The 23,297-nt window shown below is 41.1% G+C and overlaps 1 protein-coding gene across 1 annotated transcript in view; it reads right to left on the bottom strand.

The window, feature by feature from the left end:
• The window catches only part of SHISA6 (shisa family member 6), a gene marked incomplete at its 5' end in the record, with an annotated part of 249,622 nt that overhangs the window by 4,531 nt on the left and 221,794 nt on the right, over nucleotides 1-23,297 (bottom strand). Inside the window, 2 exons of the mRNA XM_085306838.1 lie at nucleotides 4,482-4,634; nucleotides 18,852-18,914. Of these exons, the coding sequence (XP_085162964.1) occupies nucleotides 4,482-4,634; nucleotides 18,852-18,914 (216 nt within the window). The remainder of the gene's footprint in view (nucleotides 1-4,481; nucleotides 4,635-18,851; nucleotides 18,915-23,297) is intronic.

Raw genomic sequence — 23,297 nt, forward strand, 5'->3', positions numbered from 1 at the left:
TTGGAATGCTGCACAGGTCATAATTATTTGATTGCTCTTGTTCAGCCACATGATCCCTACTCTCCATCCGCCACTGTTTTTCTTATGCATCAGGCTGGTAGGGCTGCCAGTGCGAAGCTGGCACAGGATATGCATGGCCCTCAGAGATCCTCCTAGCTGTCTACACAGGCAGCAATCCTAGATGGGTTTCAGGGCCCTCAAGTGAGTGCCAGGCATGTTAAGAACCATAGTACCCGAAAACTCACTGCTTACATGGGATCCAGTTCTGGCAGGCTCCAATGTGGCTGAGAACCTGCTTTCTAGTGCTCTATAGAGGTCCTGGGCATCTTCAGCCCCTTACTCTGGAAGGAGGAGTCATGGTACTGCTTCCTCAGTCAACTGTCAGCAGAAGTGAGTACCTGCCCATTGAATTAGCAGCATGGAAGTCCCTTCCACAAGCCTGCAGGAGCACATTCTCCAGGGAAACACAAGCACAGGCAACAGATATAGCTTGTCTGTTCTTTTGTTGTAAGACTTGCTTAGCTGAGTCTGCTGGAGTGCAATGCACTAGGCACCAGAAAATAGACTTATAATCTAGCATTGAGGTAGATATAGCTTACTAGACCGAATCTGGAGTCAGTGAGAGACTGGCACCTTCAGAGTTTCTCATAAGATGGAGATGTCTGTCCTTCACTGATTATAAAGATGCCTGGATGAAACAGAGAGGCAAGATGCCTGATTATTGGATGGATAAAGCAAGGTGAGAGGGATCTCACCTTATCCTTGCTGAGCCCTGTCTCCTCCTCTTAGGCAAGGAGATAGCAAGTAATACTTCTTACTGGGTATGCCTTGATAATTTAGATGCTCTGAGAAGATACTGTCCTCCACTATTTTCCAATACTACCTGTGGGAAAATAAGTGAACTTTAGCTGTTTGGCAAGCATGAAGATACCCAGACTGCTAGGTGAAACTCATTAAGAAAAAAAAGAAGTTTTATGTTTGACTCAAATAAAAATATATATTTGTTAATGAGTATTTCACAACATGTATAGTTTAACTATGGAAGGGAGTACATTTAAAAATAAGTATTTTTAAATATGAAAAATCAAAACCTAATAATTCATTTGAAAAGCAAAGCATTTACATTTTTTTTCCAAATTTTATATTGATTTCAGCTCCTTCATGTGGAATAGGAAAATGATATTGTTGGCATTTTGCAATGGAAGGGCTGGAAGTCAGGTGCCTAATTTCCTTTGGCTTTGGAGAAGCCTGGCTATAAGCATGTCGTTCTAGAGTTTCTGAGCATACACAAAGCTAAGGGACACGCTGAGTGCTTAGCACTTAATAGAGCTGAAACTGTATATTTAGTCACTTAAATAATTAACGTGAGGCAGCTGATTTGGCATTTATCAACTGCTTTGCTTMACCACTACTCTAAGTCTAACTGCTAAACTTAAGTCCTACTCTTGTGCCTTTACTCTTTCTCTTCCTCTATTCACTAAGGCCAAACCTAAACTACTACTACTACACTGAAGCCTGAATCTCTGTCCCCTTACCTCAACTCYTACCTTAGGTCTGAAGGTAATCCCTAGTCCTGATCCCTTGCCTTGATGTGCTAGACTGGGCTCTAACCCTCACCCCCACCCAAATCCAATCCGCTAGGCCACAAAACTAGCCCATATCCCAAAGTCTGAGCAGAAAGTCAAATTCCAACACAGAGCCATCACCCACAAGCTTTCTCTCATCCCACTAACTGCAAAGCTCAAACCTTCCGCTGATGCCTGAAGCCTAAGCCTTGACCTCCTCCATCAAAGCCTCTAACCATCTAGCCACTTTGCAAGCCTAGCTCAAAGGTGCTCAGCCCCTGGGTGGCAGAGAAGGGGCAGGGCCTGTGGAGTCTGTGAGTGAAAGCACATGGAGATGAGCTSAGAGTGGAGAGGCAGGTGGGAGGGAGCTTGTACAGGTGACTAAACTATGTCCACATCTGCCTTTGGTGAGTAGGTGGATGATATTTCCCTGCAATGGTGCAGGGACTGCCTTCTAGAGTGCTGTTGAAAACATACGGAGGCGAATGTCAGGGGGTTAAGTTATAAAGACAGATAACAGTGTCACCTCTTCAGTCTCYCTGGTTGAGAGCCTTTGGAAGCTCCACATACCTTCTATAGCTAATGGCCAACTCTCATATTCTTAGCTGTAAGATTGCCAGATATTCCCTGAATGGGGAAGGGGAACACACAGTTGGACAGGGCCACTAATTGTCCAGAGTATCAGGAACATCTTGAGAGAATGAGGCTAGCTCTACTCACTCATCACATGCTTGAAGAAATTTAAAACTATTGTGGGCTTGTCACCTTAACATAAATCTATTTTTGTCAGTTTTAGACAAATACCTTCAACTAAGAAATGGAGTACTGTAGTCAAATATGTATTTCCTTCTGCTGTAAAGATCTGCTGAGGAGCAGGTTGGACAGACAGGGGCAGCCTCTTTTTATCTACTTGGTAAAATTTGCCAGACCCGATGGGTCAGACTGTTAAGGCACCACTTTAATAAGGTGTTGCCAAGGGCAGCGATTATATTGCCTCATTTGAGTGACATAATACTCAGTGTGAGTCAGGTGAACATTGTGGGAGTGAGCAGAATTGAGATTAATGTCGAAAATTGACATATATTTCCAAATGTTGCTGTGGAAAGGGTGAGAGTTTTGGTTAGCATTAATTTGTTTTAGTGAGATATATTTCTATTCTTAATATGGAGCTTGAGGATGTTTCACTGAGTATCTAAACACAATATGTAAAGCAAATAAATGAATCACAGTCTGGAAGAGATTCTAACCAATCATCTCCTGGATCATGACAGGAGCAAAAACTTCTGTTGTTCCTGGTAAACACTTCTCTAGTCTATTCCTAGTAAGGTCAAGAGACGGAGATCTTGACTCTGAAGGAAAAGTATGTATGCCAGGTAGTCCTGGGCATTATAAATCAATTACAAATGAAACAGTTGTTTTGGGGAATACCCAAGGGATATATTTTTATGCTATTTCAGCTGAGAAATGAAAAAAAAAATCACCTCAAAATGGGGAGGTTTTATAACTGTAGTATTATAATGCTATGATTTTAAGGGTTTCTCAGTATTTGACAGTATCACCAAAGCTGCTCAAGCACATGGACATTTTGTCATTGGGATGTGCGGTCAGGGACATGCTTATAGTTGGGAATGAGGGCTCTAACTGTCACTAGGAAAAAAAAAGCTCATTGGAGAAGAAGAATCATGTGCATGGCACACTGAACACGGAGGATGTCAGGCTCCAAGCCAGAAAAATACTCATCTCTGTTCTGCAAAACATTTAAGCACATAAATACTTTCAAGCATATCAGATATATTTGCCTAGAAGTTAACCATGTATTTATGTCCCATGTTGAAGTGCCAGGCAGTGGGCTGAGATTTTTATGTGTCACATTCGTATTGCATTTCTTCTTCTGAAAAATCCTTCACATGGGGATATGCTGTGGACAGTCCAAAGGCTATTCTGTCACTTCACTTGGTGTTAACTTAGCTGGCTAAATCGGCAATATAGATTTTATATAGACTAAAGGAGAGAGGTCTATTCCTCATGCCCAGCCACCTTCAATGAAGCTATTGCAACATCTAAGTTATTTCTCTGAATTAGACAGTGTCTAATTCAATGTATCCAGAATATATCCATGGAAATGCATTATGAACCTGGTACCTCAGTCAGAGAGAGCATTTTCCCTCGTAAGTATCACTGATGTGATGATCCCACCAAAACTGAAGAAAATTCTATGTGAGCATTCAYCATCAGTAACAGTGATGGGCTGGAGCATTACAGAAAATGTGGCAGAATAATGTTATACATAAGAATATATAAAAAAATACGTACTAACTAGTGTGAACAAGGCAATGAGCAACATGTTGAGACATGAGATGTACACCATAGGTTGGTGAATGGCACAGATTAGGACTAGGTCAGGACATATACACCAAGAAACAGATCACAGCACTGTCAGAGGCAGGCAGATGTTGTGTTTTGACTGAAATGGGTGTTCCCAACCTTTTCAGCAGCTTTCTGTTGGTCTGAGTTTGTAAYTTGGTTTCAGTTATATCTGTAACTGGTAAGATATCTGCCCTCCACACATCGAGGTGAGSTCAGCTGTTCAGCAGCAGCCAGACTGGCTCATCTCATCTCCAACAGAAAGAAAATGGATTCTTAGATGACTCTATCAGGACCAGATACAACACAGAGTTGTGGGAGGCAGCACAGCAAGGAGGTCAGTAAGTAAACAACCACAGATGCTCTCACAGTAATAAAGTGACTCCTTCTCTATACTCTTCCTTGATGGGAAGCGACAGCCAAGACAATGATTACCAGAGATGCCAAATTGGGCAGTACAATGAGAGAGAGAAGAATATTGCCTTAGCATCGTGYCCACTGCAGCTTACAAGCAAATGAGATACAACGGAAATGAAATGAGCTGACACCTACTTAGTCTCTTCAGAGAAGAATATTTACTTGGGTTTGTCTTGACTGCAGACTCATACGATGGTGGGAGGTGAGAGAGGTTCTGAAAGGACCGCGAGAAGGATAGATCGTAGGGTTCGGTGGCAGAAGTAAGGATGTTGTTCATCCGTGGCTTGTCTGAAAAAGAAAAAAAAAAAAAGAAAATGTCCATAAAGTGCACCAAAAACAGGTGAGAAAGATGAGCATTTCCTGCTAGCCTGGCTAGGAAGAAGAGCTGTGTCTGGGACAGCCTTAGTAGCAGGTTCTTGGACTTAATTCAAACTGGCACTGGCAGATCAYTGAAAAATGGAACCTGTGGCTTTGTTTCCCTTAGTGTCCACAGCAATTATGGATAAMGGCAAACTATTACCTCGAAAGCCCAGCAACCTACCAGGCTTACTCTCAGTGGGAGGGTAGGCCTGGCAGACTGAGTGACCTCGCTTACTGTGGAGGGATCCATCACCACAACACGACCTTACCCCCATAGCAGTCTGCCATGGACAGCTCGGATAACATCATCCACCTTTTGTTAGATGAGTTGTGCCTTCCCTACCATTAAAGCTATAGGAAAGCATTTATGAGGATATTTCAAATGTGACTATAATCATAGTACTCTTTTGTCATTTTAGATATCTTCTTAGTGCTCTGAATCTGGATGTTCCTCAGCAAAACCAGGTCTGTGGCCCCAAGGAGCCTGGTGGGCTCTAGAACCAGCCAGGGTTCCCCTGTACACTTGAAAGTATGAAGTGGAGCAGTGGAGGGCATGTCTGGGTGCAATTAGAAAATGAGGCAAGTTTTGGAGTGATTTCTGAGGCAGGAAATGAAGGACAGTCCATGTGGGGCAGAGGATACCCCCCCACTAGTTATTTTTTCTTTGTTGGTCACAGAAGGAGTCTCAGACCAGTGCCCAAAATGCCCTATGTCTGGAAGCAAATGCTGAGAGCATGGCCAATAAAGACTAGCTCTGGGCCTGGATGTTAAAAGCCAAGTCCAAGTAATCTATAGAATTTTATTGGCATTCAAATCATACCCCTTTGCCACAAATTGAATAGGAAATGGTCTTTCATCATCTGAGCTAAGCAACAGAGGCCTGTTGAACTATAACATYTATCTTTCCCAGATGTGCAGACATTAACATAGGCAGAGATAAGAGTATTAAAAATAGCAGCAGCTTCAATGTTGAAAGTAAAGCTAGAACAGACWACAGGAAGCATGAAGGGTCTCTGTGGGGGCCAGCAGCCACAGCTATTGGGATAACATAGGGATGCACCTTAGCCAAAATCCACAATGCACCTCTATGCTAAGGAGATCCCCTACCCTTTGGCCAGTGTCTGCCCACGCAGTTACCTACCCAAGGCAGAACAGCAAGGAGAAGGGCCTGTATGCCCAATCTGCATGCAGCCTTGCAATAGCRCCTGGCTCCATTACTGGGACACAGGGTCATCCTGGATATGATAGATGTCTCACACATACTTCCTTATGCAAGTCTGCTGTGGTTCCGCCTTGTCCACGGGAATGTGCGGAACATTATAGGACTGACTTAACACAAATGGGGTTTTAGATCTCTACTGCACAGCTCAACTTAAGGACCAGGATGAATAGGGCTAGTGATCAGTATCATCAAGAGGAAGTTACTTGACTTTTGACCAGGAACAACCAGGCTACAAAACTGTGGATTTCACAAGAAAACCTTCCAGAATGTTTAAGCTTTGGGTGTGCACATTCCCTGTTGTGCACCCCTCTGAAGTGTGCTCATGAAAAGCAGTGGAATGTGTGTTCATTTTTCATCCAGGTGCCTCAAGTCCCCATTTACCTCTTCTGACCCAGGAACTGTTGTGGATTAAAGAGCAGTTTCTGCCCAAAAGTCACGGAGCAGCAGAGGAATTTCACCTTGACAAATTTGCTGGCTTTGTGCAAAGAGTGTCCAAACATCTGCCACCTTCCCTTATCTCTCAGCAAAATTTAAAACGAAATCCACCCAAGTAGAGCACAGTTCTTTCCTCAGGCCCTTTTATAGACCTGAGGTACAAATTGGACTGTTTATTTGCTTCGTAAGGAGCAAATATTTTTGCTGGAGTTAATCTCCTCCTCTCTGTCCCRTCCTGATCAGCTGCCTGCCTCCATATGTGCAGCCTGATGGAGTCTTGTTTGCATTAGAGAGTAGGACTTCTCCTTCCATTCATAATGCTCATATTTCACAAACTTCCTCGGAATTCTCTGTTGCCTAGAAGTCTACCTTGCAATCATCACATGTATCTGCATGTGTGGAGGCAGAGCTGCCTCCACAACCTTCCCCCCATTGTAATTTCCCCCTAGATATTTTACACTTTCTGTCGCCTATGTCTCACTTTGTACACATTTCTACACCAAAGAGAAGCTGAGACTGTCTCGTCTTCCTGCAGAAACCTGTTCACTCTTGCCCAAAGCCAGTTTGCTCAGAGTCCTCCCCTGCAGCTCTCTGCAGAATCACACCCCTTGTWCTCAATTCAGAGGCCTAAGTGCAGGCATCTAGAGCCCCTCTGGGTATGGCAGAGTATCCAGGAATTCCACACAGGGCTGGATGAAGTGATGAGGGACCTATCAGAGACCTGAGCCATTCATATTTGGGGACTTGAATTATGGCCACCAGGTCAAACCAAGCCAATACTTTGTTCCCTTCCTGCTCATGTTGCCTATTGCTGATTCCATTTACTCTACTGCTCCATGAGCCTCCTTACGACGCAGCCTCCTGTGGAACAAAACGCACCAATGCACTCATACGTAAGAACTATGTCTGGAGGATGCCTGTGAGCAGAAGATCTGCATGCACTCTCCTTCAGTGCCAGCCTGACTCCAGGCTGGGATGCCCCATTCTGTGTCATCCTGCACTGCTGCCAGCACAACAAGGTGAGGACAAAGGAAATGGCTCAGTCACCGGTAGAGGCTGCAGCTACACTACACTCTTCATCAAGAACATGTGTACCATCCTCTGGGCTCAATAACCATGGACAGCCAGTGTAAGCCACTTGGCAGGAAAAGGAAAGTACAGCTCTCTAGGAGCACATCTTTCTTGTGCCAGTTTTAAGAAATTATGAGGCACTTTCTTATGGATATAAGGAATGGTGAAAATTTCCTCTTAACAATGCAGTAACCATGCTGGTTATTAAATGCTTCTTTCCTATTGCTTATGTATGTCTTCACATTCCTGAAATAGTGTTATTACATAGTAAAAAGAACATAAGCCCAAGTGGGCATATAGCTAATGTATCATCTCTCTAAGAACATTATTTTCTTACTGATGACTTYAATCCCTGCCTAATAGACTAACTGTAGGATTAGGAAGTGCATCATATGCATCAGGGCACTGGAAACAATGCATTAGATATTATCCGGTATGCAGAAACTGTATCGGCATTGAAACTATGTCCCCACTTCTATTTGTGCTTGTGTGGCAAGGACCCTGGGGTAACATGGTAACATCTCTTTGCAGATTTCTCAGCCAGAACCTGTATCTAATCTCCATTTTTGCATGGAGGCTTGGATGAGCTGAAATAAGCCTGGTCGTATGTATGGAATTCGTGTTCAGTGCCAGAGTAGGAGCATTAATTGAGTGCTTGCGTGAGGTGTGTGAAATTAAGTGCCACACATTTATCTGATGGGCATGTACAGAATCAGTACATCTTACTGTTTTTTCCATCTAGTCAGTCAGGAACAGACTGTAAGGATTCTAGTAAATGAGAGGTCACCTTGAAATCCACTACCCATCATTCAGCAAAATAAGGGATAAACTGAAATGACTAAAGATAACTTCAGATGGCTTTTGCATAATGTAGTTTGAGGGCAAGATCAGGGAACTGAGAGGCTCTAGTAAGAAGAAATATCTTGTGCAATTTATTTACTGGGACCAGCTAAGCAGAAATTCCTTTGTCCTTCTTCACTCCTGCAATATATTTGAGTCACATGTTTCCCTGGTCTCACTTGTTMGTGGTGTTTATTGGCATCTGTAGCAGCTGCTGGACTTAATGGTACAGTCTTCCTATTTGCCACAACACACCTGAAGTAGCACACTGCTCCATGCCCCAGTATTCCCACTCACTCTAGTCCAGCTCTACRTTCTGGACTATGGTAGACACTCACTGGAAAATGGACAAAGTCCCATGGTTATTGGGGTTACCTTTAAAAGTCAATATTCATCCACATTTACCTCACCTCCATCCTGTAGCCACACTCCATTTTATCCCTCTCTGACACATCATGCTTTCTGGCCACAATTTGCAAAGTTTTTTGCAGAGGACCATGGAAGAAATGAAACTCATCACATTGCATAGCACACAACAGAGATGAGAACATCATCCATACRTCATTTTGTTAACGGAGAATGTTTCTAAATTCTCTTTGCTATGGCCTCAAAGTAATCATACTGTTTTTACAAAAAAAAAAAAAAAAAATGTAGCATCTTAAAATTATGGCAGTCTCTCTAGAGAGGGCTCAGCTCTGCAACATTTCTTAATTTCACTGGTGCATTGCGCATCAATGGTTTCATAAAAAAAAAAAAAAAAAAATGTAGCATCTTAAAATTATGGCAGTCTCTCTAGAGAGGGCTCAGCTCTGCAACATTTCTTAATTTCACTGGTGCATTGCGCATCAATGGTTTCATAGTGCTCCTGCTGCATTGACCCAGCCACTGACAGGGATGGTGGCATGGCACAGCACTGCCAAATACACAAAGCTGCACAGCATAGGCATTGTTACTTTGGGAAGGGAGCAAACATCTCTGTGGAGAAAGGCTTACCCTCTGCAGCTGTCATCTCTTTCTGGACATCCACCAAAAAAGAACCATGCATGTATCTTGATCCATAGGCCAGATTTGTTAAGCCAGTCCAAATCCTACTCCATTCCCAGAAGAACCAGTGGGTTCATGCTGAAGGCAAAGAATGGATCCCCTCTACTATATCGGCTAGGAGGTGTTTTGGTGGGGTGTGATGCACTGCTGTAGCCCCAGTCAGTGGAACCCCTGTGCTTCTGCTGCAGAATTACCTTCTGCTGCAGGAGCAGATGTGAAGCTGGTGAGGGACAAGGTGAGGAGGTGAGGAGGAGGACATCAGGGTGAGGAGATAGTGGCCCTGGAATAGACTGGACACTAATGACAATGCCAGAGAGCATTGCACCTAAGGAATCATGAGCAATCCCTGTACTGATGGACTGGCAGGGGAACATTTCCTACCCCACCTTGTCAGGGGCCATGGCCCTGACTTGGCATGTCATCACATAAATGTTAGGGGGCTGTGGTACTTTCTCTCCATCACTGGGGACTACAATTAGTGATTCCTGCTGAGGGGACACCCTCAGCTCACTCCTCCACCTCGTGCTTGCATTCATTTTGTAATCCATTAAGGATGGAAAGTCACTCCTAGCTGAGGGAGAGCCTCATTCCACTGGTAGTGTTTCAYAGTCTGTCTGCAACCACAGGACTAGGAAGCCGGCTCAAGAGTTTTAAAGCTAGAGACTTGTGCAATGGAGACCAGACCTAATTTCTTCATGAAGTATCTTGCCTGTTCCCATTCTTTGAAGATAGTTTCTGTTTCAGTGTGCTTACATGAGGTATGGAACTATCCATGTACAAAGGCAGGAGCAGACGATACCCAAGATAAAACAGTGAATTTATGGCGAAGTTTTAAACAAAGCTCTAGTGGCAAAAGGGATGTGCTCCATATTTGCATTTGAGTCTGCACATATGTTGTGTGAATTTTGCAAGACTTTTCAACAGATGCCTTCTCATTCACCCAGAGAAAGCAAACAATGTCACCTAGGAGAAGCTGATACAACCAAGCCTTCTGCTGCTCAGCTTCAGCTCATCATAGCTTCAGTCCTCTGTCAAAGCACATGCTGCTCCCTCAGCACTGCCTTCTGCTCAGTCATTTGAAGCCTCAGACACAAAGTCTTCTCCAATTCTCATACAAGCTCTTACAAAAGAATACTTTCCTCAGGAAAATATGGTAGCAGCTGATGATGTTTGGTAGCCTAGTGTGCCAAGTCTTAGTATCTCCTCAGCCATCCTGGAAATGACATATGATTGCAGGCACAGAACTGACATTTTCAGACTAGAAATACAATTTACAATGTATATCTTCAGCTTTTTCAGAGGGTATATGTGTGTTTTCATACTTCTGATGTTACAAACACTGTTACTGAGTCTTTTACATTTCTTACGAAGAATTTTAGAGAGGGATTCATACATTTCAGGTCAGATTGTCTATGATGTAAATCAGCAGCTCTCCAGTGAACAGCATCTCTCATTTACATGATCTGGAGATGTGAGATTTAAAATCCACTTAATGAAAAAAGTAAATATATAAATAAATAAAAACCCTCTCTTGCATGTCAGGAGAGCTCTAGGATTAGGTAATTCATGGTTTATTGCTGAGAATTGAACCACAATCTGAAAGGATAAAAAGTAACCACGAAGTACCTCAGCACACTGCAAGATGATGTCTCCATATGCTACCATATAGATACACAGCACCATAATATACCTGAATCGTATCACTCCGAGTCCCTTGACATGAAGATGTTTCTGTGTTTTACAGGGCATGCATGGTTACATACTACAACACAGAATGAAAGGAATAATGTAGCTAATTAACATCAGAGGGCAAATTTCAGAAAGTAGAATAGTATTGAGCAATTGTAAGAAAAGATATATTCGTATTTCTTCAGGTTACTTGCCTTTTCATGGGAATGTAAAAAAAGAAAGATAGAAAGAAAACAAACATGGCTCTGGAATCAGAACAGCCAGCATATGGAACTGTGTAGAGCTGGGATTAGGACTCATTGCTGCTGAACTATGCATTTGAAAAATGTCAATTTGTTAACTCCTTCCAACTCTGAGTGCCTCATGCTCAAAGCTTGCACTCCAAGAAGGAGAAGCTGACTCAAAACCAGAAATAGATCAATTCAAAAAGACAAATACATTGGTCCTGGCAGAAGGTTAGGTAGGTGAATAACTTCATAGTGGCTCCAGTTGCTGAGAGACACAAACGATACATCACAGGTCCTGTGGGCCATGTGGGACTCTCCCTTTTAGGGACTATGTGAGGCTCAAGGCTCTGAGGCAAGCTGGAGATGCTGCAGGGAACTTCACAATATTCTGGGAAGGAAGTCTTCTTTCTGGTTGAATCATAGGTAGTTCCACACTAATAGCACTTCTAGCAATGTGAATGGAAAAGAAACATTTGTCTCAGTAATTTTACATACCCCACTTTTTACGATGCTATGAGATTTGACCTCCAGAAATTTTTGTCTTTTCTCACCAGTCTCACATTCATTTGGGATAAATATACTGCTTCTCTTTGTTTATGGTTCAAGGTCTTCTACTTCTGTAAGAGGAATCTGAGGCCAATGTGAGAGCTATTCTGTCTATGCTGGCCCTTTATTTAACATCTGTATTATCACAGATAATAGCTCCTCAGGTTTCTCCAACAGGAGGCAGGGTAAGAAAGGAGGCTCAGTTACACAATAAAATTGTAGTCCATGAACTTCCAGTGCTTTATTCCTGATGGCCATTTCCTGGCTGAAACATGGACAAGGGTTGCTTGTCAACATTCATCTGCAAAGCAAAGACTCCATGCTCAGCAGATGGGTTGCATACAGAGTTAGGACCCTGTTTTAACTCCTCTAACGTACAGACTGTAAAAAGACTTTCTTTTTTTCTTTTTTTTTTGTCCAAAGCCACAAAGTAGTTAGTCTTTAAAGAAAAGAACAGTTGTTGTAGTGCCGATTTCTCTAAAGACCATTGTCACTCAAGTCTTCTATCCATTTTTAGACAGAGGACAGGTCACTGCCCTGTATACCATTAACTAAGGGAAGGTCAGTGCACACATGCCATTGGAGGCCAGGCACATATCTCAAGTATGTCCATGGCCACATGATGGCCTGCAGAAGAGACTTTGAAAACTTTGAAATCCTACTCTGTGACACTTGGCAGTTCTCTGGGTACTGATGGAGCATACTGCATCCCCCCCCTGCTCCCAGGGCTTATGTATCCTCTGTGCCGAAGGTGATTCTGCACCATAGGATGTTCCTAGCAAGTGCTCAGATAAATACTGGTAAATACAGGTCCTGATCCATGGAAGACTTTATTCCAGCCTGCCCTGTGCTTGTGTAACTGGAGCTGCAGTACACTGAAGCCCTTCCCTGTGCATTTCACTTTGCAAAGCTGGTTTGCAAAGTAGCTGAATCATGGATTACCACTGGTACCCCCATCACAAGTGGCAACTTGTACGGATCAAAAAGCTGGCACTATGTTGTCCAGTCCTCCTAGATTACCTGGTTCATTTCTCTTCCCACTTTCATTAATGCCTTGCTGCTTTGCAAAAAGAACAGTGTACATAATAATGTGTCTATTTGTTCTGTAGGTTATATTCTGGAGATCTGATTATCTTTTAATTTCCTCACATATATTTCTACTGGGGATAAATCTAATTTAAACAGTCCTTAATTGTTCTGATTTTGTAAACAGTGTCTTAAACACAATAGACACAAAACTCTCAACAAATTGCTGGAGGAGATGTGACAGTATAGGGAATCATTTTCATATCTTCTGGGATCGTCCCAAATTGAAGCTTCTGGTCTGATGTTAGAAAATTGATGAAAGAATTATTTTGACAATGTATTTCCCCAAAGCCTTATTACTGTGTAGGAAGGAAGATGCCCTGAATTTCTAAAAGAAGGAACAAAGGATGGAAGGAAGGATGGACAGATGGATGGAAGAAAGAGAGGAAGAGGGAAAGACAGAGAAAAAGGAAGGAAGGAAAAAGAGGAAGGAAGAAAGATAAAGAAAGAAAAATAAAAAGAAAAATAAAAAGAAAAATAAAAAGAAAAATAAAAAGAAAAATAAAAAGATGAAAGAAAGAGAAAGAGAAAGAAAAAAGAGAAAGAAGAAAGGAAGAAAAAGAAAAACAAAAAGAGAAAGAAAGGAGGGAGAGATGGAGGAGAAAAGGAGGAAGGAATGTAGAAAGAAAAAACAAGAGAAAGAATGAGAGGAAGAGAGATTAAAAAAAGATACATGTATACATACATAAGAATTTGTCTAACGTTCACATGGTTACAGCTATGAAATGAAATTTGCCTGCATCAGAGTAAACCCAGACATCATCTGTGGAAAAAATACTTGACCAAATTAAAATCTTGAAGTGAAGCCATTCACCACTTATACTGGTTTACTAAGTACTTTCAGAGATAATTACCGAATGCAATGAACTGATATAAAAAATATGATATGAACTTCCTACTAACTACATTATTTACCAATTTACTTGTTTACTTATGTAGATGCAAAAAAATGTTTATACAAGACTCTTGGTAATTTAACATAATTAAATAGGCACTAACTATAATGAGATTAAAGTTAAGCAGGAGTAAAAAAATAAAATAATAAGCTTTACAGAAATTGAGCCCAAGCAGACAGAATGTATTTCTGTTACAGCTAATGCTAAACTGCCTCAGTCCCTCTCTGTACCCTTAGCTTCTATATTTTTCATATTTTGTTTTTATAAGAAAATAGTTTTATGTGCTTATTTTGTGTAAAAGTTGAGTAACTATACATGATAGATTTATGTATCAAAGATGTACTTGCATTTGATATGCGAAATTTGACTGCACACAGAAACAAATACCTGAGCATTCACCTTTGCCTTCTACATACAAAATCACTACATCTTTCCAAAAATATAGCTATAGAAGTCTTTATTTAGAATTAAAAATCTGCAGCGGATATAAAACAAAACTCTAGAACTAACTAAACCGACATCAAACTTATGTCTTCAGTGGAATTGAGGTCTGAAGTATAACAGTGAAAGCAACGTTTATAGTGAGGCTTCCAAAGGAGTGCAGATATCTTTAAAATGGGGCATTTGGTGTCCTCAAGGTGAATTAGGTACATAAATAGACCTGCATCAGAAGAAAGCCAACCTTCTTTTGGATGCAGGAGACCCAAAGTAACTCTGGCTAGTTCAGAGCCATCAACAACAGCGGGAATGAAATCCTGGTATTGCAGACCACGGTTTGACAGACCCACTTGTCTGTGGTCATGCCTCTCAATCTTCACTAGAAATTGTCTTCCACAACTTATCATATTTTCCAAACACAGAAAATGTATTTCACCCTGCTGTGAACCCTCCCTGACAGACAGGCAGAGAGAAAAGGGACATTTTCTTCTAACTGTTAGCTGTGCTACAAACAGCACTACACTAATTAAATGATGGCAGCCTGACAGAGCAGATTATACACAGTCTCGTCATTAATTAGTAGGCATTCCTTCCTGCATCAGAAAAATTCAGTGTAGCCATATCACTGATCTCACAGCTGCACAATCTACTGCTACAGGCTATATCCCTCGCGTTGTAAAGCTGTGTTCTGAGCCTGCGCCAGCAATCCCCTGAGCAGGTTAAAACAGAGGGTGTAAGAGTTTCAGCTGTGGGAATCTGAGGTTGAACCTGGCCATAATTGACATCTAATTATTTTTGTTTGTTTTTGATGACTCTTTCTAAGCATGGGTTGATCATATTTTCTTCTAATTTGTTTCTTTGAAGGTAAAATCCTGTGACAGTGATACAAAGCAGAGCATTTGTGCATGGTGCTGTTAGCTGCTACACATGCTTGTAGAGGGTCCAGCACAATGGTAGCTGACTGGGGCAGTAGAGAGGTCACAAACTGATGAGAACAGAGGTTTATCATTCGTTGTCCACCTCAGCTGAATAAAGATAAAGTTGTCAGACAGAGCAGGTGAAGTATAGTGGGTTATTTCCCAGAAAGCTGTTTGGCAGAATAGCTACTTCAGCACAACAGCACATCTGGATCACTCCTGCACACTAAGATCCTGTTGCTCTTTGTAGTAACAAAACCTTKGATCTTGGAGATGCCCTGACCAAAGAATCCCCAAGAGATTACTAAATCCACAGTGACCCCCAAAAGACTGAATAATGCCTAGGAAGACATGTTCTGGCTCCGCATCCAAGCAGGTGGGCACTGTGCTTCCTAAGAGCTTTGAAGGAAGAGACACGTTGGTGCATTTTGCTCTATCTTTGCAAAGGACTAGCCAATATAGAGAAGAGAAAGGGGAGTATGAAGGACTTGACTTTCATACTTTCTTCTAGATCAGGAGGTCCCTTGCAGAGTCCCATGTCCCATATCTGACATGGTTGGGTTGTAGTGAGCCTCCCCTGCTCAGTCCCAAGGTTACACAAGTCTAGGGACTCTAGTATTGTAATGGGAATTACAGGAGAAGGAAAAGAACCTGCGGAGTTTTTAGGATGGTGAAAGATGGGAGACAGGAGCAGCTGAACTYCCATTCCGACAGGTATTCCAGTTTGCAACAACTCATGCTTCCTTTCATGTATCCCTGATGGGTGAGGCAGTCTTTTGGGGATGTTGTAGGAGGAACAATTCACGGGAGGAATTTTACAACTTTTCAAGATGAAGTTACATTCTATGTTAGCAATTTTCTTTTTTTGTAGTGGCATGTCATCTGCATCCACTGCTGTGCTTGCTTTGTGGTGGTAACTTGAGAACATTTCTTTAATTATTTCACCTCACTGCAGAGTGAACACTGGTCACATGCAATGCGGGGCATGTCTGAGCATCACACAGGTTTCTTTCCCTTCTCCTGCTCTTTGTGGATGGTGCCACTGTGTGGTGAGTGCCTAGAGACTGGGTAGGAAACAGAACTCACGAACACAATTTTCAGGAAGAGCTGGGTAATGTTTAYCAACAAATCTGCATAATCACACAGAAAATATATACAGGATATATTCCCTATCCAGGAAGGGAATTAAGTCTATGGCTTTGTTAATATATCTCAGAATTTCAGCAATAAATTATGAATGCTGAATATGCCTTTGATCTCTTATTTGAAAGGTCCAGCTGTTTTATGCTCACCAAGAAATGGATGGAGGGAGGGTGTCAAGAGGATGGGGACAAACTCTTTTCAGTTGTTTGTCCCATGTGACAGGACAAGAGGCAATGGGCAGAAACTGAACCACAGGAAGATCGTCCTGAATATGAGGAGGAATTTCTTCACTGTGAGAGTGACAGAGCACTGGAACAAGTTGCCCAGAGAGGTTGTGGAGTCTCCTTCCCTGGAGATATTCAAAACCTTCCTGGATGTAATCCTGTGCAACATGCTCTAGGTGACCCTGGTTGAGCAGGGAGGCTGGACTAGATGGTTTCCAGAGGTCCCTTCCAACCTTACCTGTTCTGTGATTCTGTGACCAGCAACAGCACACATGCATGTCATGAATGTAAGTGTCCATGGCCACATGGATAACTTAGGATCCARATGTAACTCCTAATCATATAGCTATTTTCAGCCAGATCATTCAACCTGCTTTGAATAAGCAAACTATTAAGATGCAGAGTAGACAYGAGAACAGAGGGAAAAATAAAGAAGTGGAATTCACTAACACGAGATCATGAATATGTCTGCTTTGATTTTGTCTCTCAGGTACATAAAAAAAAGAAGGTATCTGTCAGGTCCATAGAGAAGTTTAACTGTTTTGGATCATGTTAGTACTTTGAATTATTGAATGTAACAGGGACCCTAGCAATGGACATAATGTAAAAACTTCTGGGCAGAGACACTAGTAAACTTGTCTCATCTGGCCCTCCTGGGATCCTAAAGATAAGGCAATACAATGCCAGTCTGATTAGTCTGTATCAGATTTTCTCCTCTTATCTTTTGCATAAAAAAGTAAATTTTTTAAAAAAAAAGTATTCTAAGTGGTGTTTGAGGCTGTCAATTAGTGTTCAGTACTATCACTAAAACTGGCTATTGCCAGTACGAAGGGGAAACACCAAAGATCTGAAGTGACCTTTTCAAGAGCAATTGTTCCCCCTCCCTCTTTTACAACAAAGAATTGTGTAAGTTTCTATACAACCCACACAGCTTTCACAATAAATTAATTCCAGAATATTTATCAAMTGTCATAACTAGAAGAGTATTAAATATAGAGATTCACAGCTACAGGAAGTGTGAATCAATGTATTATGATGAGATTTACTCATCACTTACCACTTCCCTGGAAGAAGGGAGGCTCCAGATGMAAATGTTGGACAAATATTTCACATTCACAGAATAAATAGTGCAGGGAAGAACATGGAGGAGGCCAAGACAAGGTAGCAGATGAAGAGAGAAGTAAGCAGAGAGAACGAGGTACATTCAGAGGCTGGGCTGATTCTACAGAGGCAGGGGGAACAACTAGAGTGGCAATGGGTGATCTGGATTTGGATGGAAAAGGGAACTTCCTTCAGGAAACTGAAGATGCTGATGGTTTGTCTGGGTAGTCTGTGATTGCTGCAATGCAGTGATTGACATTCTGCCTATGCTCAACTCTGCTAAGCTGGAGCCAAGGAAGTCAAAGGGAGGAAGGAGCTAAGGCAAAGCAGGGTGAGACTCAGAGGTAGAAGGGTTGGAAGGACAARGCTGAACAGAGAGGAGTAAGGATTCTGGCCAAGGGGGAAATGAAAGCACTTCTCGCATCCGGGATGAAAAAGTGGAAGCATAAGGGGGAAAYGAAAGAGCATCTCTGAAAAGCAGATGAACTGTTGAAATTATTAGCCAAAGGATGACAGATGGATCCACAGGTTTACTAAGTCAAAAAGCGAGAGAGTTGGATAGAGAGGTGCCAATGAATGCGTTGAACCACATATAGAGGTAAGACAAATAAAAATCCACGTCTTCCATAATTCAACAAGAGGGATGTCAGCAGGAGGATTCAAACTTAAAAAACTATCTGGGTTTAAAGATCTCTTCATGCTTTTACCTATCCTGCATACTAGAAACTAGAGGGACATTGTATGGTGAGTTAGGGGCTTCAGTAGGTCATTCCAGGTAGATTCTAAGTGTGGCCTGGACAGCTTGGAGATAGCTGTGAAACTAAACTTGGGTCTTACATTGCAATGCCAAAAGCTCAGGAGATCTTACCCTACATTTACTGTCTTTCTAACCTGTCTTAATGCTGCACAGGTAGCATTATCAGTTGACTGGCTCAGCTAACAAGAAGGGCTTTTCTTTGGTTATCATTTTTACTGTTCTGGCCTGATAAATCTGACAGCAGCTTACTGATATGGAAATGAGAAAGGATCAACCAGACATGGGAAAACACAAAGTTGATAGGTAAAGTAAAAGACTAGGCCATATTTAATTGTATGCTGCATTGAAAAATATGGTCCTATGTTTAATGTTAATGAAATACATCGTTCATGCATCATTGCCATGGAAACTGTTCAATTAACATTAAACATACTTTGATATCAGTAAATGTTACTGKTTGGTAGAGAAAAGTTACAACATGTGTAATTTTGCTCTTTGTTTTCTCTTACCATGTGTAGGTGTCGGGGTAGCACTGTTTAGTATCAGGTGACTATAATTTTGTTCTTGGTCATCTGAAATTCACAGAAAAAAAGAAACTTTTAAAAAACAGCTTAGTAAAAGCACTAATTTGCAGATGATAATTACAGCTCACAGTATTTACAGGAAATCTCAGCATGATTAAAGAAAGGAGAAGAAAATGCTTAAGAAAGCAGAATATTCTGTTATGTTCTTCACTTAAAATTCCAGATGCTAAAAGAACACGATAATGGGAATCTACTCCCTTCTGCTGAGCCTGCAAATTAGAGTTTCTGCAAAGGTAAAAGGCATGTCCAAACAGGAACAAACCATGACTTGTACATTAACATCAGTGGTGCGTTCCTGGGAATTCCTGGAACCTCATAGCCTTTATTCTACTGCTGCATCTCCTTCCAGCTCAAAGTTGTTCATGACTTTGGCCGCGGACACATGAAAAAAAAAGATTCTCCCACTGCGACTACAACCACCACAACAGCAATATGCTTCATGAGTAAGGAGAAGGATCAAATAAGAGGTCTCATAAATGCTGGAAGTAGAATTCAGTAGCTGCATCTGGGCTGGAGATCTCACTCCCTGAGCAGTAAGAATGCTGTGAGACCTGCTGCATTCCGTATTATGCAATTAGTTGCAAAGTAGCATGAAACTATCCATGGCAGTTCAACTGCTGCCACTATGATTAGTAACTGCCCCTTGGGTTGGAAAATATCTTTTTTTTTCTCTCACTATAATAAAAAGACATTAGGTAAGTGACTGCTGATAAACTTCTTGTATCGTATGAAGTTTCTAGACAAAGCTCAGAAAGGAAAGAACTTACTTTGTCTGGATCTTTATGACTGGTTACAAAATCAAAGTAGGGAAGAGATATCAAGATACCTTCTTGGATCTCATCCTCTACCAGTGCCAATGAACTAGTCTGATATCAAACTTCTTCTTAAAACCTCCTCTGGAGGTTTCAGTTCCTCCTTGGGAGAGCTTTTTCACTGARTCTTTCCCATTATCTTTTTGGCCCATTATTTCTTTCTTGTCTACCAGCGATATGCTGATTATCTCCCTCATTTTGGTAATAGTTCTTTACAAGAAAATTGTTACCATATTTTATTCTTCAGGATAAATGACATCATTTCCTTTACATTTCTCTATAAAGCTTGCTTGCTTWGCCTTTGACTGTTTTCACTTAGTTCCTTATGCACTCTCCAATTGGCCWATATCCTTCTCAAGTGTGATACAGAAACCAGGATGTTTTTCTTACCCAAGACCTTACCGGTACAGAGTGGAGTGTCTGGATTTTTCCTATTCTTTACCCTCATTCACAAAACCTTGCATGATATTTCCTTTTGCACAGTAACATGAAATTACTGGTTCACATCAAGTTTGTGATCCTTTATGACTGCTTGGTGTTTTTCCAAAGAACTTCTACTTGTTCTGTCGTTCTTTAACATATACAATGGCGTTTTAGTATTTAGTATATCCGTTTCAGTGTCACACTTAACGTTTTTCTCTATTTAATCATTTTCTTTTCAGGCTATTTTAAATTCTAATTCCATCCTTTAATAGACTTATGGTCCTCCAAGCTTCATACCATTTACAAATTTAATAAACAGATTCTTATTCCACCATGCATTAACAGGAAGCCTATACACAGAAATACATTAGTTGATCCTTCTAATGATGTTTACTTGCAATTYATGGTTATCGAACCATTGTGGCATCTACCCTATAGAGATTCATTACAGACCATGTTTCCCAAATTGATCTCATATTATTTTCTCAGAAACTACTGAAAACCTTGCTAATGTCGTGATCCCTAATAYGAGCTGTTCCTCCCTCGCCAAAGAACCCAGTATCTTATTGTAGAAAGAAATTAGATTAGCTTGACACGATTTGTTCCTGAAAAATCCATTCTTGCTTCTACTTATATTACCTMATTTGAAGCTCAACTCCCTGTGTAGTATGCTGAATATCTGTGTAGATTCAACATTAAAATCAGAAGTTATTTATTTGAATTATAACAGACTGGACATGTTACCTTACTTACAACTCAATTTAGAATATAGGCACCCATTAAATACACAGCCTACCGAAAATGCAGAACAGATATTAGCCCAACTAGCAACTACATGTCAATGGCAAAACTTGAAAGGAGGCCAGGTTCACATAAGCATCCAAAATGTCCTTGAATAAGTGGCCTACAGATTTTCTCAAGTTAGAATTTTTCTTTGAATCCTCCACTGCTGGTTACTTTTAGCAAGCTAAAATTTTGCAGGAATTACTTTTGCCACCTTATTTCAGTTTCTGTTCCTCTGTATATTCTCATTTCACTTTAATGTGACAGAATGAACGAGAGGATGGGTGGGAAAAAGCAAAAGCTTTGATATTTGTGGAATGCTTGTAACAGTCTGGAGGCAATTTCAGATATCTGTGACATGGAATCAGGTAGAATTTCATCYAGCTTTCAGCAAGCCTGGCACAGAATCCCACCCACTAATTTCTGCATCAGGTTCTGGCCTTTGTTTGAATTCAACAGACCTTTCAGTAATATGAATTTAAAAGAATTTGTGTGATGATAAGTCTGACACATATCTAAAATAAATACATGCAATATTTGTAGATCTCATTACCAAAATCTTGATATACTTTATTTCCGATCTGAATTACCTGCCTTAAGTTTCTATCATATTTTTCATATTTTTCTTCTAGATCTACTAGACATATTATCAGAAAATTCTTCTACATATTGATATTTCTAGATCATGAGGCCTGTTGGTCAGCAGCTCAGGTATTCTCTTATACAATTTAAATATTCTGTGCTTCTGAAGAGCTATAGAGCTAAATTCTAGGCCAGAACATACAGATTTCACTCAGATTCAGTTCACAAATCCTCTGTGCAGAATTTGTAAGAGACTTTAGTTACAGAGGCAGCTGCTGTGTACAGTCACCATTAGGGCTGTCTGTTTTTCAGAAGAACAGCTGAACACTCTGTTTCCCTCTCACATTTTTTATGCTGATCAGGTTCAGGTAGGGCAGGTTGCTCAGCTGACCGTGACCAGTTGAGAGACTTCACAATCTGCCCATGTAAGTTGTTCCAATGTAAAAATGTATTTTCTTATGCATTTGAATTTGTGCTCTCTGCCACTTGCCCTGTCACTGGATGCCACTAAGAGGAGTCTGACCCCATCTTCTTTACTTTACCTTTGATATATTTTTGAAAGTTGCGAACTAAACAGTAAGCAATAAGCCAGTTGTGTTTTATGATGACCTCTCCTTTACACTTGCATCTGCAAGTTCCTTGAGCACGACTGAATTGCCATACAGCCTTCTCTATCCTGAAAAAACTAGAAAGCAAGATATTTCCTCAGGAGGGGTCCTTCTTGCAAACTGCTTTATACAGTAACTTGTGGTACCTATGTTAGTCCCCCTAGGTTCAGGCAGATGTAAGGCTGCAGCTGTGCAGGGTAGCTAAGAAAAACAAGGCCTCTCAGTATAGCTAAGGCAAAGGTAATTTAGAAATCAAATTGTTAAAACCAACATACCAAATGTTTGTCCTTTTCTCAGCTAATGTTACTCACACACTACTGGAGTTGACACATAAAAGACCACACACAGATGAGAGACACCTCTCCGTGTGAAATGCAAGTATTTAAAACAGTAGCTGACAAAACTTTTAACACATTCATTGTACCAGAAGCAAGAAGGATGTTTCTCTTTCTTGAAAACACAGAGTTCTCCAATGCAGTCACTTGCTCTGGCAACCTCACTCCTGGATGAAATTGTGTCTTTGCTGAGGACAGTGATAACACCTGTATCGGCCTGAAGAGGTTCGTATTGTGTTGTGATTCTGATCAGCTTTCCATTTCACTCCAAATTCTTTGTTTCCTTCTTTTCCTCTAAAAAACGCAGGTTCTTTGAGGACACTGCCTGAAAACTGGCATATAAAAATACTCAGACTCTGAATTATTGGCATTTTCGTGTGGCTGAACTAATCAGGCATCTGAATGCAGCAYTGGGCTTCATTTACCACTTTTGTAGCCTGTGATAAACACTTTCAAAGCTATAAAATGCTTTAAAATGATGGCTGATCTTCCGGCACTTCTTCAGGTTTAACAAGATAATGCTGTTAATTGTGAAGTGACAGTTAGGCAGAAGCATATCTATCGTAGAGACAGCGATCTGAGTTCAAAACTACTTACTAGGAAACTCTGTTAAGAAAATAAAGGATACATAGTGCTCTGAATCAGCAGACCAAAACAAGAAATTTCTGAGCACAGCTGGAGGAGTAATCAGATAACAACTGCCAGTAGAAAGAAAGGGACTTCACCCAGATAGAAGGRAAAACTGCTTCCAGCCCCTTTCTGATATGGGAGAAGTCAGGTGAATGGAGAGGGACTTAAAAGACTTCAGGTTTCTTTGAAAAGGACATA

The sequence above is a fragment of the Rhea americana genome, unplaced genomic scaffold, assembly GCF_003343005.1.
Source record: "Rhea americana isolate MKP2758 unplaced genomic scaffold, rheAme1 scaffold_249, whole genome shotgun sequence".
Classification (NCBI taxonomy): Eukaryota; Metazoa; Chordata; class Aves; order Rheiformes; family Rheidae; genus Rhea; species Rhea americana.